General features: G+C 44.7%; 1 protein-coding gene across 1 annotated transcript; it reads left to right on the forward strand.

The window, feature by feature from the left end:
- Window positions 1–305: 305 nt before the first annotated feature.
- On the forward strand, window positions 306–836 carry LOC309839677 (peptidyl-prolyl cis-trans isomerase A-like; the record flags this gene model as incomplete). Its single annotated transcript, XM_082681546.1, has 1 exon — window positions 306–836. Exon 1 carries the CDS (start codon window positions 342–344, stop codon window positions 834–836), a length of 495 nt encoding a protein of 164 aa, XP_082537672.1. The 5' UTR covers window positions 306–341.
- Between the last annotated feature and the right edge of the window lie 15952 nt (window positions 837–16788).

The raw sequence follows: 16788 nt of genomic DNA on the forward strand, positions 1-16788 counted from the left end.
GCTCCAGGTGTGAGGACTTCAGTAGTTGTGGCTCACAGGCTCTAGAGCGCCGGCTCAGTAGTTGTGGCGCACGGGCTTAGTTGCTCCGCGGCCTGTGGGATCTTCCCGGACCAGGGCTTGAACCCATGTTCCCTGCATTGGCAGGCGGAGTCTTAACCACTGTGCCACCAGGGAGGTCCCGAGAAATTGTTCTTATTTATTAGATATGCACACTGAAGTTTTCAGAGGTAAAATGTCATAACGTATGGGATTTATTTTTAAATATTTCAATTTTAAAAAGTGAGAGAGAGAGAGACGCCTTGCAGACACTGCTGCCCCTGAGCCTCCTGCGCCGCCCAGTCATGGTCAACCCCACCGTGTTCTTCAACATCGCTATGGATGGCAAGCCCTTGGGCCGCATCTCCTTGGAGCTGTTTGCAGACAAATTTCCAAAGACAGAAGAGAACTTCCATGCTCTGAGCACTGAGGAGAAAGGATTTGGTTATAAAGGTTCCCGTTTTCACAGAATAATTCCGGGATTTATGTGCCAGGGTGGTGACTTCAGATGCCATAATGGCACTGGTGGCAAGTCCATCTATGGGGAGAAATTTGATGATGAGAATTTCCTCCTGAAGCATACGAGTCCTGGCATCTTGTCCATGACAAATGCTGGCCCCAACACAAATGGTTCCCAGTTTTTCATCTGCACTGCCAAGACTGAGTGCTTGGATGGCAAACATGTGGTCTTTGGCAAGGTAAAGGAGCACATGAATATTGTGGAAGCCATGGAGTGCTCTGGGTCCAGAAATTGCAAGACCAGCAAGAAGATCACCATTGCTGACTGTGGACAAATCTAATAAATTTGACTTGTGTTTTATCTTAACCACCAGACCATTCCTTCCGTAGCTCAGGAGAGCACCCCTTCAACCTCATCTGCTCAAAATATCCTATAATCTTTGTGCTCTTGAAAAGGAGCAGGACCCTATGGTCCTTGCCGCCCCCCCTCCATGTCCTCAGCCTGCCTTTTGTCTGTGAAAAACTTTAGCCAAAGAATAAGTTTCATCAGAGAAGTGAGAAAATGCAGAAACAAAGGAAAACCGTCAAAGGAGACCAAATAATAATAGTTTAGTCATTAAGCAATGTCAAGGACCTTTAGTTCCTCCTTAAGGGCTATAGATCATGTTCTGAGCAGTATCCTGTGAGCTGCCTTATAGATACTGAGACCCCCACCAGGTGGAAGACCCCCACCAGGCTGTAGCCATGACATAAGCTGCCACAATTCTTACTGGCCTCAAAGAAATGGAAACAAACCGATCCTGGAACTGAAGATTAACTGTACTGTAGTGGAATAACTGAGGACATGGAAAGGAGACGTGACCCATGAGCCCACCCCCAGCAAACTGGGGGCTGGCGAATAAGCCAGAACTGCAAACAGTCCTGATTGCTTTGAGCCCCCCCCCACCCCCCGGCAAACCGGGAGCCTGCAAAGAAGCATTGAGTGCTTTGGGCACTGATCCATGAGATGTCCTCAGTATAATCAGAATGGTGGGAACACAAGGAAATGTCCTTGTGCTACTTCAGTATAATCAGAATAATGGTGGGAACTTTGTGCTGCTTTTGCGCTCAAGGACGAAGCACGGCAGGTGCTCAAGAAAGCCAATTATTGCTTGTATAATCAATAAAAACATAGTTGCTGCTTTGGCATTTCTGAAATGTTAAGAAAACAAGTCTTAAAGTGTAAACCTAGATAATGCTTAAATAAAAGCTACCACAGCAGGACAGACGGTGGCGCTGTTTTGCCTGAGCGAGCGGCAGCCCTCTACTGCTGTGCTTCGGCACAATTCATCTCGTGTGATGAGCTTACTTTCGGCCCTGTCATAAGATAAACTACAACACTGTACCTAAAACAATCGAGATGATGTTGGTCAGACCACTGACGACCAGTTTCAAGATGACTGTCAGAGCTGACTGTATTGTTTCTGCAGGTAGCCCCCTCTCTCTGTCTATAAAAGCTCTTGTCCCCTGATTGTCAGGGGGGCAGTTGGCCTTTGGACAGGTATGCACCCCCCGCCCCCCCCCCGCCCAGTTGCCACACTCCGAAATAAAGCAAACTTTCCTTTCCTACCAACACTTGTCTCTTGAGAATTGGCTTTCAAGCGGCGAGCAGCCGGACCTGGGCTCGGTAACACTCTCACTGCAGTTCTTTCAGTTCCATATTTTCCTTATCCCCCTCCAAGTTTAACTGGATTGCAAAGTTTAGTTTATGATTATGAAATTAAAACTAAACAACAAAAAGAAAATGAAAAGTAAAAGGAGAGAGAGAAGGAAAAAAGGGATAGATGAATCAAGTGTGGTAAATGGTAATAGCTGTTAAAACTGGAATGATGGTTTTCTGCCGGTTTCTTATACTTATTCTCTATACCTTTGAGTAAGTGGAATTTTTAAGTTTAAAAAGTTTTTTTTTAATGTGAAAAAAAAGGCATGTCTGATTCTGTCAACTCCCTACCTAGAATCCCTCCACGGTTTCCCACTGTTCTTCAGATAAAGACAAAAGTGCTTACTGGGTTTTACAAGGCCCTAGGAACTGACCCCTTCCTTCCTCTCCAGGGTCATCTCATACCACAAGCCTTGCCTTCTAGAAACTAAGAATTCAGTTGGAGAACCGAGAAAGACATTTGGCATCACAAAATCGATTTAATTTTGCACGACTACCTATAGGAATTGGTTATATTCTCTGTGGCCCTAAGCCATTCATTCTAGCAGCTGCCGTTGAATGTATGGTGGTGCCTGTTAATAGTGTCCAGTGGTTAGGCCATTCCAACATGGCCAAGTGAGAGATGTATCAAAGCCCACAATTCTACGTATGCAATTTGAAAAACTAAAATTATTTTTTTAGAGAAACTGTACAAAGGGATGTCTTGAAGATCCCTCTTTGAAAAGGGTTTTGGGTCCATTCCACAGCCATCTGCCACTGCCCTAATCTAGGCCATGGTTGTCTTGCTCCTGGCCTAGGGCAGCAACCTCCCAGCTGGTCTCTCAACTTCCAGTTTCCTCCCCTGTGATCCATTTTCCATATGACAACCAGAATGAATTTCTACAGTGCAAAAGTAATCATGTCCCTGCTCTGCTTAAGTAGCTGCCTGTTGCTCCCTAGAGAAATCCTGAACCTCTTAACAGGCTTGGAAAGCCCTTCAAGGCTTCATTCTCTCTCTCCAATCTCATATTTCCTCATTTCCCCCTCCTCTTCCCTACCCTCCAACTCAGAGGCTCTAGACATACCGAACTTCTTCCAGTTCCTCAAAGAAGCTCTCTTCCCTCACCTCTGAGCCTTTGAATGTGCTTTTCAATCTGCCTAGATGGTTCTTCCCGCCACTTCGCCTCATCCTTCGGTGGAGTCACTCCTGACTCATCCTTCAGATGTCAGCTTAAATGGTGCTTTTTCTACTTGTCTTTGTTGTGTTTTCAGAGTATCCTCTATTTAGCACTTACTATGCTGGATTGTCAGTTCTCACTTAATTACTATAAACTTCACTAAGGCAGAGTCAGTCTTGCTTCAACTGTATCCTCAGCATCTGGTGCAAAGCCTGGGGAATAATAACAACTTGATAAGTGTCTGTCAAATGAACGAATGAACAAAGTCTCTATGAAAATAGCCTGCTAGATAGCTTACCTGATTCCACCTTCTTCTCCTTTAATTCTTGTTAGACTTATCTTTCTAAAACACCACTGTCATCACGCTAAAAGCATTTAATTGCTCCTCGTTTCTTACAGATCAAGTACAAAAGTTTTCAAGTGCCTGCATAGTTTTTTCCTATGCTGTCTGTCCAAATTGATACTATGAGGAAGATTTTTTTTTCTCCAGAAATGATAAGTTTGTTTGTTTGTTTTTGCAAGAAAAGAATTAAAACTCCCAGGGCTCCCCACCAGCTTTCATTTACAGGGACTGCAAGGGGCAAGGTGGACATAGAGTCCTGGATCCTCCAGCTGTCCTAGAGCAGCCCAGAGTAGCTAAAGTGGGGCGAGAGGAAGTCCTAGTGGCCACTTTTTCCTGGGGGAAAAGTGCATAATGCAGTGAAGGAGAAGGTGAAAAGCAGGAGTTGCTACTATAATGATTGGATGTGTTACCGAGTCCAAGCTCGCTCTGCTCGCCGCACGACAGGTCAATGAATCGGAGACGAGGTGATGAGGCAAGGAATACGACTTTATTCGGAAAGCCGGCCGACTGAGAAAATGACAGACTAGTGTCTCTGAAAAACCATCTTATCTGGGTCTGGATGCCAGTTTCTTTTATAGAATCAGAGAGGGAGAGGCAGTGAGGAAGTAAAGGAAAAGGTCCATCAGTCTTGCAAAACATCTCCTGGAATCACCAGCCTTGATGAGGGGATGTGTTAGTTTCTTTTTTTCTTGCAGCCACTCACAGGTGGGCAGGGTTCCCAGAGGCAGGCCATTATGTATGATTACAATAACAAAAGCAACGAAAAGCAAAGGTTAGAGACTTCCCTGGCAGTGGTTAAGAATCCACCTGCCAATACAGGGCACACAGCTTTGAGCCCTGGTCCGGGAAGATCCCACATGTCGTGGAGCAACTAAGCCCGTGCACCACACCTACTGAGCCTGCGCTCTAGAGCCCGCGAGCCACAACTACTGAGCCCGTGTGCCACAACTACTGAAGCCCGCGTGCCTAGAGCCCGTGCTCCACAACAAGAGAAGCCACCGCAATGAGAAGCCCGCACACGGCAGCGAAGAGTAGCCCCCGCTCTCCGCAACTAGGGAAAGCCCGTGCCCAGCAACAAAGACGCAACACAGCCAAAATTAAATAAATTTTAAAAACAAAACAAAACAAAGGTTAAAGTCAAAGAAACAGATCCAACATGGAGTCTGATTTAGCTCTTCCCTGTTACAGATGCATAGCTAAAATCTAGTTTCCATGGCTACAGCCTCTTGACACCCACCAGGCTGACTAGACCCCAGATCATGGATGCATAAACCTCTCGTCTTCAGGATTGTGCTTGTCAGCGGTAACACTGAAGCATCAGGAAGATGCCTTCTACCTCACTTCCACTGGGGAATGTAGTTTTTAGCTTTTTAGCCCCTGTAGTTTTTAGCTTTTTAGCCCAGCATACACATGAGAAGGAGGTTGAAATGCATGCCAGGTGCCAATTGACCATACCAACCAAATAGATGGAGGAGGAATAGATGGCAGAAGTAGTAGCTTACAGTGGCAGCAGCAGCAGGAAAGTGCTAATGACTTTGAACCTTCTTTGTACTTACGAAAGAAACTGCTCACGTCTATGACAGTAGGCTGATTGTCACAAGATGATGTATACGTCCATCATGGAAGCTCTCGAGCCTCAGTGTACTAACTCATAAAATGACATGGTTAGACCAGATTTCTATTACTTTAGAAATAGTCAAGCTCAATAAGTACATTGAAGTAAGAGCAGCATATTCATTTAGAGAAGAGCAGGAATATTTCGATCTAAAGGAAAACACATTTTCATGCTTTCAAGAATATATATAATAGCATCTGTAATTGGACTAGTGATGCATTGCCCAGGAAACCAATTTTAGCAAACAGATAAAAATTTTTGTCATCAGCATACTGATTTAGTGCTTATATTTAGCATATCAAGTGTTTACATATTGTATGTAAATTGTTGCCTCTAAAGGGATTGAATACAGCCTCTCCACTCAATAGTCTTGTCTACACAATTAATTTATTTAACAGATTTTCATTATAGAAAATACAACAGGGCTTCCCTGGTGGCGCAGTGGTTGAGAGTCCGCCTGCCGATGCAGGGGACACGGGTTCGTGCCTCTGTCCGGGAGGATCCCACGTACCGCGGAGCGGCTGGGCCCGTGAGCCATGGCCGCTGAGCCTGCGCGTCCGGAGCCTGTGCTCCGCAACGGGAGAGGCCACAACAGTGAGAGGCCCGCGTACCGCAAAAAAAAAAAAAAAAGAAAAAGAAAATACAACGATATGCTTCAGCTCAACTACAAAGTCAATGTTACTGGTATATTCATTAAGGAAGTTTAATTGTAATTATTAGCTGTGGTAGCAGCTACAATGATCATTTGAGAAAATATTATTACATCACTGTACCCGACAACCTGCCTCCTTGTATTGCCTCTGAATTTTCTAGTGAGTAATAACTTACATGAATAAATCTATGTCCCACCTCTTAAGCAGGCAATGTGGCATTATGGAAGGATCTGACTGGCTTCAGGGACCTCCCTTTTCCCTACTACCCACCAAGTCTCTGACCCTGAGCAGTTATGTTTAAATGTAATTTTATTTTCAGTTTAGAACAAACTGAACACAAGCCCAAAGCAGAGTCAGCCGCAGAAGATACACAGCATGCATTGGGCCACAGATGAAAAGTCATGATAAAGCTTCAGCACTCATGAGATAAGGGTGTCAAGATCCAGATGATCCAAACACTGAAAATCATGGTATATAATTTAATGTTTTAAAAGATCTCACATTCAGATCCCCTCATGCACATGAGTGTTGGCCCAGTCACCTACCATGTATGGTGTCTACGTATTGGGCATATGGGCTGCAGTCCTCTCTCTTTCGCCTGCTGCTGTTCTGCTAGGTTTGTGTCTCTCACAACCACCTCCTTTGTCATTGTGTCACACTGTCATGACAATTTGAAAGGAGCTCAATTACTGTGAAATCAGCATTTTTAAGCTCTGGAAGTTTTAACATTTGATCCATCATTATGTCATTAGTGGGAGGCCACGAAAGGAGAGGTAGAATCTGCTTCTATTTTTGGTATCCACACACAACAATTAAATCAATGGGCAACAGGAGTTCTTGTCTCTATGGCTGTACCATCTGGGTCTTTGTCTGTATAACACCCAGGCAACTGTGCCCTGCAGTTCTAACATACTTTGCCCTAGCACCCAGGATAGGGTAGTTTTGAAGGTGGCTTTGTGAGAACCAAGATATTAGAGCTACTGATCCTCCACCAACGGGGCAACATTTGCTGGAAAGAGTCCCCCAGACATTATGAATTTCAAGGCACGAACTCTAATTTTCTACACTGTAGAACTGCCTGTAAGTACAAAACATACGCATGACGCACATACAAAGCAGTGACTGCCAGGTTCACCTTAGGAATATCAAGGCATAAAGCGTAGGAGAAGGACCACAAAGTAGGAGTTTTAATTAAATGCAACGTGTAGTTAATATAGCATTGGAATGGAATTCACAAAAGCGATTGGCCAGCAGAGATTAGATCCTGTGAGAATTCAAGCTTCCGTAATGGATTTTAATTACATTCCTGAAATAGAAGTCTGCAAACAGAATTTGAATAGATGGCTTAGATAAGTCTTTGCTCCACTGACAAATTTTACTAGCAATATTCTCAGTCTACCAAAATTTGAAGGTGATAAGTTGATAAAGAAGCATTCTAAAGAGAATTGTCAGAAAAGAGATCCAAAACTAATGTGTTTATACAATTTAAAGTTTTTTTTAGGAGAGTAGATCTCACAGAAGTTTATGCCATTGGTAGTAAAGAAGCATAAGCAGCATTTTAAAATCTCTTTTTCTCTCTTTAGAACTTTCAGGTCAAATATTCTGCCAAGTTCTTTTTATTTCTTTAGCTTGCAAGGTAAAAGTGAATACCTATGTCTGTGTAATATAGGTTATTTCTGTATATTTCATAGGAAATGTCAGGAACAATGAAGTCTAATTACAAAACCACTCCCATTTCTGCATCTTCTTTTACATTGCCTGCCACGGACTGGACAGCTGTAGGTGACTTTTTAGATAATAATACTGTATTAGTTTACTGTGGCTGTTGCAATTACCACAAACTTGGTGGCTTAAAATAACAGGCAATTATTCTCTTACAATTCTGGAGGCTAGAAGTTTGAAATCAGTTTCACTGGGCTGAAATCAAGTTGTCAACAGGTCCACGCTCCCTCTAGAGGCTCTAGGGGAGACTGTTTCTTGCCTCTTCCTCCTTGTTGGGACTGCCAGCATTCCTTGGCTCATGGCAGCACCACTCCAACCTCTACTTCCGTGGCGACGTTGTCTTCTCCTCTGTGCGTGTAATCTCCCTCTGCCTCCCTCTCTTAAGGACCCTTGTGATTGCATTTAGGGCCAATCCAGATACTCTAACAGCAACATATATTTGGGATTTATCACATGGGAAGTACTGAGCTACGCACGTATGTTTATTTAATCCTCACCATCACCCCAAGAGGTGGATACAACTGTTACCCCATTTTACAGATGAGGAAGCTGAGTCTTAGACAGGTAACTTGTCCACAGTCACCCAGCTGGCAGCCAAGACCCATCTCTTGGTAACAGGGAAAATGAGGACCAGAAATATCTTTGTATATTTGATAATTAATCCTCTAGTAGTAGTAGTAGTAACTGGAGCCAAGGCCACCATTGAGCTTCAGGCCAACCTGGGCAGGTTTGAAGGCCTGGCAGGTGGCTGAACGCCTGCTTGTATAAGGAATGGTATTAGACAACTGTTATGTTGGCCTGTCCAGCATCATTTCAAAGATCAGCAAGATCTCCATTTTTAAGGTCTTGGCACCACAGCTTTCCTTTGGGAAACTTCCACTCAGGTCCTTTGGTTTGGCTCTGGTTTGGATGGGGCTTTCAACTATATTACCTGATTTCCCTGACCACGAAGGTTGGCATATGGGCTAGTCATCTATTGCTGTGTAACTAATTCCTTTAGAACTTAGTAGCTCACAACAGGAAACATTTATTATCTCACAATTTCTATGCATCAAGAATTTGGAAGCAGCTTAGCTAGGTGGCTCTGGCTCAGGGCGTCTCATGAGGTAGCAGTCCAGATGTTGGCCAGGACTACAATCATCTGAAGGCTAGTGGCTGTTAGCAGAACGCCTCAGTTCCTTGCTGGCTGTTGGCCAGAGACCTTAGTTCCAAACCATGTGGGTCTCTCCTCAGGACATGGCAGCTGGCTTCTCCCAGAGGGAATGATCCGAGAGAAAGACCCAGAGGAAGCTGCAGGGTCTTTTATAACCTGGTGTCAGAAGTCACATATCGGCACATCTGCGTTTTCCCATTGGTTGCACAGACTAGCCTGGTACAATTTGGGGGGGACATTACACAAGAGCATTCATACCAAGAGGTGGGGATCGTTGGGGACCATCATGGAGGCAGACTACTGCAGCACTTGACTTCACTACCACATCCCCTTAGCCACTGATTGGTTCAAGGTATGGGCATATGTCTCAAATGAGGCTTGTTAGAATGCATCTCTGAAAATCACATATATGGGTGCTGGGAATGAGAGTCACTCTCATCTTCCTTGGCTCTCAAGCTGCAATGCTATATGTCTGAAGATTTTGCTGCTCATGTTTCCAACCATATGGAGGAGAGAATGAAGCCAAGCAGAGAAAAAAGCAGAACTAAGGGTTAAAACAGAGAAAGTTCTGTTAACATCCTGTGGGCCCCTGGATCCATCCATGCCTGAGGGTCACCCCCAGATTTCCCAGTGACACTAGCCCCCCCCCCTTTTATTTTCTTAAGCCAGATGACTTGGGTTTCTAACTCTTGCAACTGAAAGGGCACGAACCCAGGCACAGCTTGGGGAGCCTCCCAGGAACAAATTGATCCTACAGAAACAGAGGATCAAACTTGGTGCAGTGACAGAGCTTTGGCGGTGTGAGGAGTAACCCCCAGAAAGAAACTAGTCACTCAAATTTATCTCGTGGCCTTGCTCCCTTAGAACCAGGCCTAAGTCCTGTGGGTAAGGGAGGAGGATTTTTTCTTTTAAGTGGGAAAATGGTTTCATTATGAACTCTGTAGGAGTTTGGCACAAAAGCAATCCTGAATTTGTACACTGTGACAAAGGGTCACTCCAAGGGGAAGGAGAGGCACTTTCACTGCTTCCATACAAAATACAATGGAGGTTTAGCAGACTAAAGCATCCTGACTCAAAGCCACAACTGATGCTTTGGTGAGAGAGGCTTTCTGGTTGGTGCCCTAATGCTGGGTGTGGCCTGTAAATGTCCCTGCGAGAGATGATTACTTTCCAGACCTGGGAAGGAGAGAGATGGTCCCTCTCTGGTATCTTTCCCCAAACAGCAGCAAGAAACCCTCTGAGTTTTCTCTCTCCCAAGGGGAAGCTTGGCTCTCCAGCAGCTCCCTCACGCTCCACCTGGATTTTGTACTGCTCCAGCCCAATCCCTGGGGAGCTCTCATTACCTACAGATCCCTGCAGAGGTCTAGGCACAGAACTTTGCCCCCAGTAGATGCTCCAAAAATACTGATGGGTTGATAGCCTTGAAGGGGAACAGAATATATTACCCCTAAATATGCCCCTTTGGCATAAGGATTATTTTGAGCTTGTTATTTTTAAGAAACTGCAGACAGGAAAAGCTCTGAAAACCCAGAAGAAGTTACCTTCTGTTAAGAGACATTTATATTTATAAGGGAAATCTCCATTTGTAAGGGTGTCTCCCTCTCTGTACCAGGAAAAGGAGGACTCTAGATCTCTAGAAACGCTTACCGATTGACAAGGCTTGGACCTAAATCTACATAACACCCTTACCTTTGTTTTCTGTGCTTTGCCTGATAACCTACCCCCACCAACATCTTCTTTTGTCTTTAGCTGGAGATGGTATTTAACGTGATGGCTTGGGCCATTTCCAAGAGTTACTCATTTTTTCTGGGTCTCTCCCATTTATACAGGAGGGTATATATTATTAAACTTCTCTTTGCTTTTCTCTTGTGAATCTGTCTTATATTACAGGAAGGTCTCAGCCAAGAACCTAGAAGGGTAGAGGGAAAATGATTTTTCCTCCCCCAACAGCCTAACTGAATGAAAACCTCATTTCTGGCACCGTCAAATGAAGACATAATAAAAACCAAAACTTTAGATCGTTCAGGTGCTCAAATTCTAAAACCCTTATTTAAATGTTCCTAAAGTACTTTTAGGCTTTTAAAAAGTTTTAGTTATACAGAACTGCAGAAGTGTATTAGTGTTTCAAAACAAAACACCAAAGAAACAAATAATCTCTGTTTCCTTCTAGAGAAGGAACTCGCCTGATAAAACAGTGTACACAGTTAAGTAACTTTCAGGTGCCTGCCACTCTCAGACAATAGATGGCACTGTGGGACAAGTATAAGTGACTGTTCTGCGTAGCTAGGAGGAAGCCAGGGCAACACAAAATGAAACGGCAATCTGGTACAGGATCTGGACCTATTTTAAATCTACACCTCCAAGGAGGGTTATCTGTAAAAGTCCCCTGCCCAGGCGCACGTACTACTCTGTTCTATCCCTTCGCTACTCAAACGTGGTCCCGGGACCAGGGGCCCTGGCATCACCTGAGAGCTTGTTAGAAATGCACAATCTCAGATTCAGACACCTTGAGACAGAATCCACTCCTTGGGCAATGTCTTCTTAGCCGACGAAAAGCTTTGGAAAGCTTTTCAGTTACCTAGAAGTGCATATGTTCATGAGCGTTACAAAACAAAGCAAACCAAACCAAACCAAAATGATGTTTGTCCCCTTTAAGAAAAAAACTGCTCCTGGAAAATACGCGCCGAAGGAACTTGTGATACCTCCCATTTTCAGGCAGCAGATGGCACTGTGGATCAACACTAAAAGCCACTGTTTTTCCTGCAGCCAGGAGGAAGCCCCGGAAACAAGAAGGATGGAACACAGCAGTCTTCAGCTAGATGTGGACCTATTTAAAATCTACACCTCCAAGGTCAGAAGATTAGGAGCTCTTCTGGATGAGGAAAAAATAAAATAAGCTTGTGGAGGAAGTGGTGAAAAAGAAGACAAGGACTTTCCTCTGGAAGGGGAGAAAGAAGTTTCTTTTATATGCGTTAAGTGTCATAAAGGTTCTCTGAAATTGTCTTAAAATCCATTGTTAGACCTCCAGCCATTTAAATTACTGCTTAGAACACAAATGCTCTTGGGAGGCAACACGTTTCACCATCATAATGCGTTTCTGGGCATTAATTTGTCACCTTGCTTTGTAATAAAGGTCACTCCCCAGCAGCCAAAGAACTCCCCCCACACGTCTAGAAAGAGTCCCTTCAGTTAAATCTTTCAGGTTCCCCATCTCTTTCTCATAGGGACTGACTGATTCAACTGCTATAATGGCACAATGAATAAATCTCAAAAACAGAACATTAGGTGGAAAAAAAGTCACATCAGAACGGATAGATACAAAATATTTGTGTAAAATTTTAAAGCACACAATTATAGAAATATGCATATATCGTTAAAAGTAGAAACATTCATGGGAATGAGGACAGTGGTGACCTCTGGAGAGAAAGGGGAGGAGCAAGTGTATCTGTGGGTTGGAGGAGGAGGCAGGCTTTAATTGTTCTCTGTAACATTTTAATTTTCTTTTTTAAGATTTCTGGGGAATTCCCTGGTGGTGCAGTGGTTAAGAATCTGCCTGCCAATGCAGGGGACACGGGTTCGTGCCCTGGTCCGGGAAGATCCCATGTGCTGCGGAGCAACTAAGGCCGTGTGCCACAACTACTGAGCCTGCGCTCTAGAGCCCGCGAGCCACAACTACTGAGCCTGCGTGCTACAAGTACTGAAGCCCACATGCCTAGAGTCTGTGCTCCGCAGCAAGAGAAGCCACCGCAATGAGAAGCCCGTGAACCGCAATGAAGAGTAGCCCCTGCTCGCTGCAACTAGAGAAAACCCGTGCGCAGCAACAAAGACCCAACGCAACCAAAAAAAAAAAGATTTCTGAAGCAAATTTTGTTAAATATTAGCATCTGTTAAATCTGGGTGTTTGTAGTATGGTTGTCTGTTATGTTGGTGTCTTTATTCTTCATATGTTTTAAATATTTAAAAGTGTAACAAGGTTATCTATTGTGCAGAGTCATTAAATATAACTTTATATGTTAGTGTTTCCTTGGTGCTGACCATACAAAGATGTGGAGAAAACTGACAATTCGGCATGCCAGTGCAAGAAATCTAGTGACGGCAGTAGAAGATTAATGCTCAAATGACTGCTTGAGAGACGGTCAGAAGAGGGGAAGAGCACTGAGAAGATTCTGAGAAAGCTTCATGGAAGAGTGGGAATGGAATGGGGTCTTCTTTTTTTCTTTTAATTTTTATTGGAGTATAGTTGATTCACAATGTTGTTAGTTTCAGGTGTACGGCAAAGTGAATCAGTTATATGTATACATATATCTATTCTTTTTTAGATTCTTTTCCCAGATAGGCCATTAAAGAGTATTGAATAGAGTTCCCTGTGCTATAGAGTAGGTCCTTATTGGGATGGGATCTTGATGCTGCCTGGCATCTGTATAGTGGGCGGGAACAGGGTTAGTACTCCAAACAGTGGAAACAGAATGTGTCAAATCACAGCAGTCACAGAGTGGGGCATCCTGGATGGCCAGCAGAGGGTTGGGTAAGTCCAAAGTTCTGGCCCAGGATGGCAAGCTGGTTGGAGCAGGACTCTGTTAAGTCCGAAGCTTCTCCCCATCTGGATCATTCTGCTTGTGCCTCTACCTGCCAGGGGAAGAGCAGCCTGCAAAAGGTCTCCACAGTCCCTTGAGGAGCCTGGATCTTTCTTTGTAGAGTAGAGTATGGGCAGTCATGGCTTTTCTTAGCCAAGCAGTGACAGGATCCAAACTGTGATTTAGGCAATCTGCTTGGCAACTCCACACAGGGTGGACTGAAGGGGAGAGATAGCCAGAGGCAGGAGAAGCTGTTCAGAGGTCAAAGTCAATTGTTGAATGACATGCAGAGGTCATGGCCTGAGCTATGATCATGGCCCCAGGAGTGGAAATAGGGAAGAAATGAAAAGAAACTGGGAAATCATTGACAGAACTCAACAACTGATACATCCAGAAGACTAAAGAGAAATTGAAGAGGGCTCTGAGGGTTGGGAGAATAGTGATGTCCTTAAGGACAGTAAATGGCATTGGGAAGGGCAGGAAGCTTTGGGAAACATTAGAAGAAGTTCACTTGTATAAATTTTGAGACTAAAGTGACATCTAAGTGGCCAATCCATTAAGCAGGAGATTTGAGACTGGGGGCTTGGGAGGTAAGTCACAGCTGGTGATACAGATTTGGGTGCAGTCTTAAAAGCCACGGGATTGTATTATATATATTTTTTGAGATGAATGATTAAGAGAAAAAATGGTGCACCAAAGGCCTTTTCTCGGAGAATGAGGATAGGAAGATACAAGGAACCAGGGAAAGAGAGAAAGGGAGAAGCAGATGGTGGAGAGAGTATGGCCTCTAAGGCCATTCTGACCAGCACAAGAGGAGAGCCAGGTTTCCATGGGCATTGCCAATTGCTTGCCCACCTAGCATCCTTTGAACAGGATAGAATCTAGTCCAGAAGAGCTTCTAATGTTCTCTAGCTTTCTCTCAGCCCTGGCTAGTCACAGACACCCAGGAGGACCTAGAATCTTGGATAATCTTCGGTTTTCTTCAGAACCTCTCATTTTCCCAGTCCTCTCACTTCTTGTCTATCTTGAAATGGCACTAATAATTAAGCACGTCCTCCTCTGAAACCCCACGGCACATGTCTTGCTTTCCCATTGGCCATCAGATAAGTCCATCCAAAGAAGATTGTGGGGTCACACACCTAAGTTTGAATCTGGGCTCCATCAATTATTATCTGTGACCTGGAGCCCATTCCTGAACCTGCTATGTTGGGTTTTTTTTAAGATGTTGGGGGTAGGAGTTTATTAATTAATTTATTTATTTTTGCTGTGTTGGGTCTTCGTTTCTGTGTGAGGGCTTTCTCTAGTTGTGGCAAGCGGGGGCCACTCTTCATCGCAGTGCGTGGGCCTCTCACTATCGCGGCCCCCCCTGTTGCGGAGCACAGGCTCCAGACGCGCAGGCTCAGTAGTTGTGGCTCACGGGCCTAGTTGCTCCGAGGCATGTGGGATCCTCCCAGACCAGGGCTTGAACCCGTGTCCCCTGCATTAGCAGGCAGATTCTCAACCACTGCGCCACCAGGGAAGCCCTTACCTGCCATGTTTGATTCACTTTGTATCCTGGGGGCCTAACACAGTGACTAATGCAGTTAATAGTTATTGAGTTAGATCAGATTTTGCAAAACTCCTGGCTCCACACATCACTCCTGCTTTGTCTTCATATTTTCATTCTGTCAGCACCACGATATTTTCAGCAATAAGCAGGGAATATTGATTATGTGTTCAAGAAGTACAGAAGTAAAGAACAGAGAGAAATGGGATGGTAACTAGAGGAAGCAGTGAAAGGCTTTTCCAGGATAGTGAAGACCTGTGTGTAATTGAAGAGAGGAGAAAAGAACCAATGTAGGTTCAAGAGCTGGAAAGGGAAGGAATCTTGTAGGGCTAATAACTGGGAAGAGGGCGGGAAGGATTTAAATCATGAGCACCAAGGGAAGGAGTTTGCCTCTCTTTTATTAAAATTTTAAAAAATTTCTTTGGAAGAAATACAAATCTTAAATACCATTTAATAGTAATTAGCTGAGAAAACCATCATGCCAAATATGTTATTACTTAAACTGATCCTGTACTGAATCCTTGAAGTTTTCATGCACAAACAGATAAAGGTATATGTGCTTATGTAGTACATGTATGCCTAAAGGAGACTTTTTTTTTAAACTTCTTTTCTTTTTTTTTTGGCTGCGCTGGGTCTTTGTTGCTGTGCACGGGCTTTCTCTGGTTGGGGCGAGCGGGGGCTACTCTTCGTTGTGGTGCGTGGGCTTCTCGTTGCGGTGGCTTCTCTTGCTGCGGAGCACGGGCTCTAGGCACATGGGCTTCAGTAGTTGTGGCACGTGGGCTCAGTAGTTGTGGCTCGCGGGCTCTAGAGCGCAGGTTCAGTAGTTGCGGCACACGGGCTTTGCTGCTCCGCAGCATGTGGGATCTTCCTGGACCAGGGATCGAACCCATGTCCCCTACACTGGCAGGCGGATTCTTAACCACTGCGCCACCAGGGAAGTCCCCCAAAGCAGACTTAAGCAATACATCAGCTCAAGTGTTTCTGTTTAGAAATTCTATTCTGGAGAAACTTCAGAGAAGCTAAATGTTACTGAACTCACCGCTTCACTTCACTTAGATAAGTAAACTGAGGCATGAAGTACTTAAGTAACTTGTCCAAGGTCAGCTGGGAAATGGCTGAGCTGAAATTTGAACTATGTTCTTAACCACTCTACTGCCGTTATAAAAATGAATATCTAAGACCAACCATGACCGTGGTCCTGGATCCTTCTCGCTTGTTCCTGACTTGCTTTTCATCCGAGTTTGGTCTCCTTCTGACGTGTAACTCTTAGCCTTGCAAGACAATCTAGATCCTGTCTCTGGCCTTTGGAACAAATGTCTGTATTTGGTCTCCACTGGAGTCTCCAGAGACTCTGACTAGGTTTGTCCCTCTGGCTCTACATAACCCATGTTGCTCCTAACAGGAACCTGGTCCAGTTCCCAGATTGTAAACCTGCTTGCTCTCCTTTGCACCCAGGCTCCCAAGGTCCCAGCCTTTACCTTCCACCTCAGTCCAGCTAAACTCTCAAGGTGGGGACGGGGAAAGCGCACAGCAGCTCAGGGGTCAGAACCTTGCCCCACCATGACCCTCTCTGATGTCCGATAAAGCGAAGATTTGGAGATCTGGGGACTTGGTATCTGGATAGACACAGTTTTCAGGTGAGGCCAGGAGATGGAGTTAGGGAGAGATTAAATAATTTGGTTTAGAATGCAGTGGGGGACTTCCCTGGTGGTCCAGTGGTAAAGAATCCGCCTTACAATGCAGGGGACGCGGGTTCGATCTCTGATCAGGGGACTAAGATCCCACACGCCGGTGGGGCAACTAAGCCCATGCCACAACTACTGAGCTGGCG

The sequence above is a fragment of the Grampus griseus genome, assembly GCF_964374135.1.
Source record: "Grampus griseus genome assembly, chromosome: X".
NCBI lineage: Eukaryota > Metazoa > Chordata > Mammalia > Artiodactyla > Delphinidae > Grampus > Grampus griseus.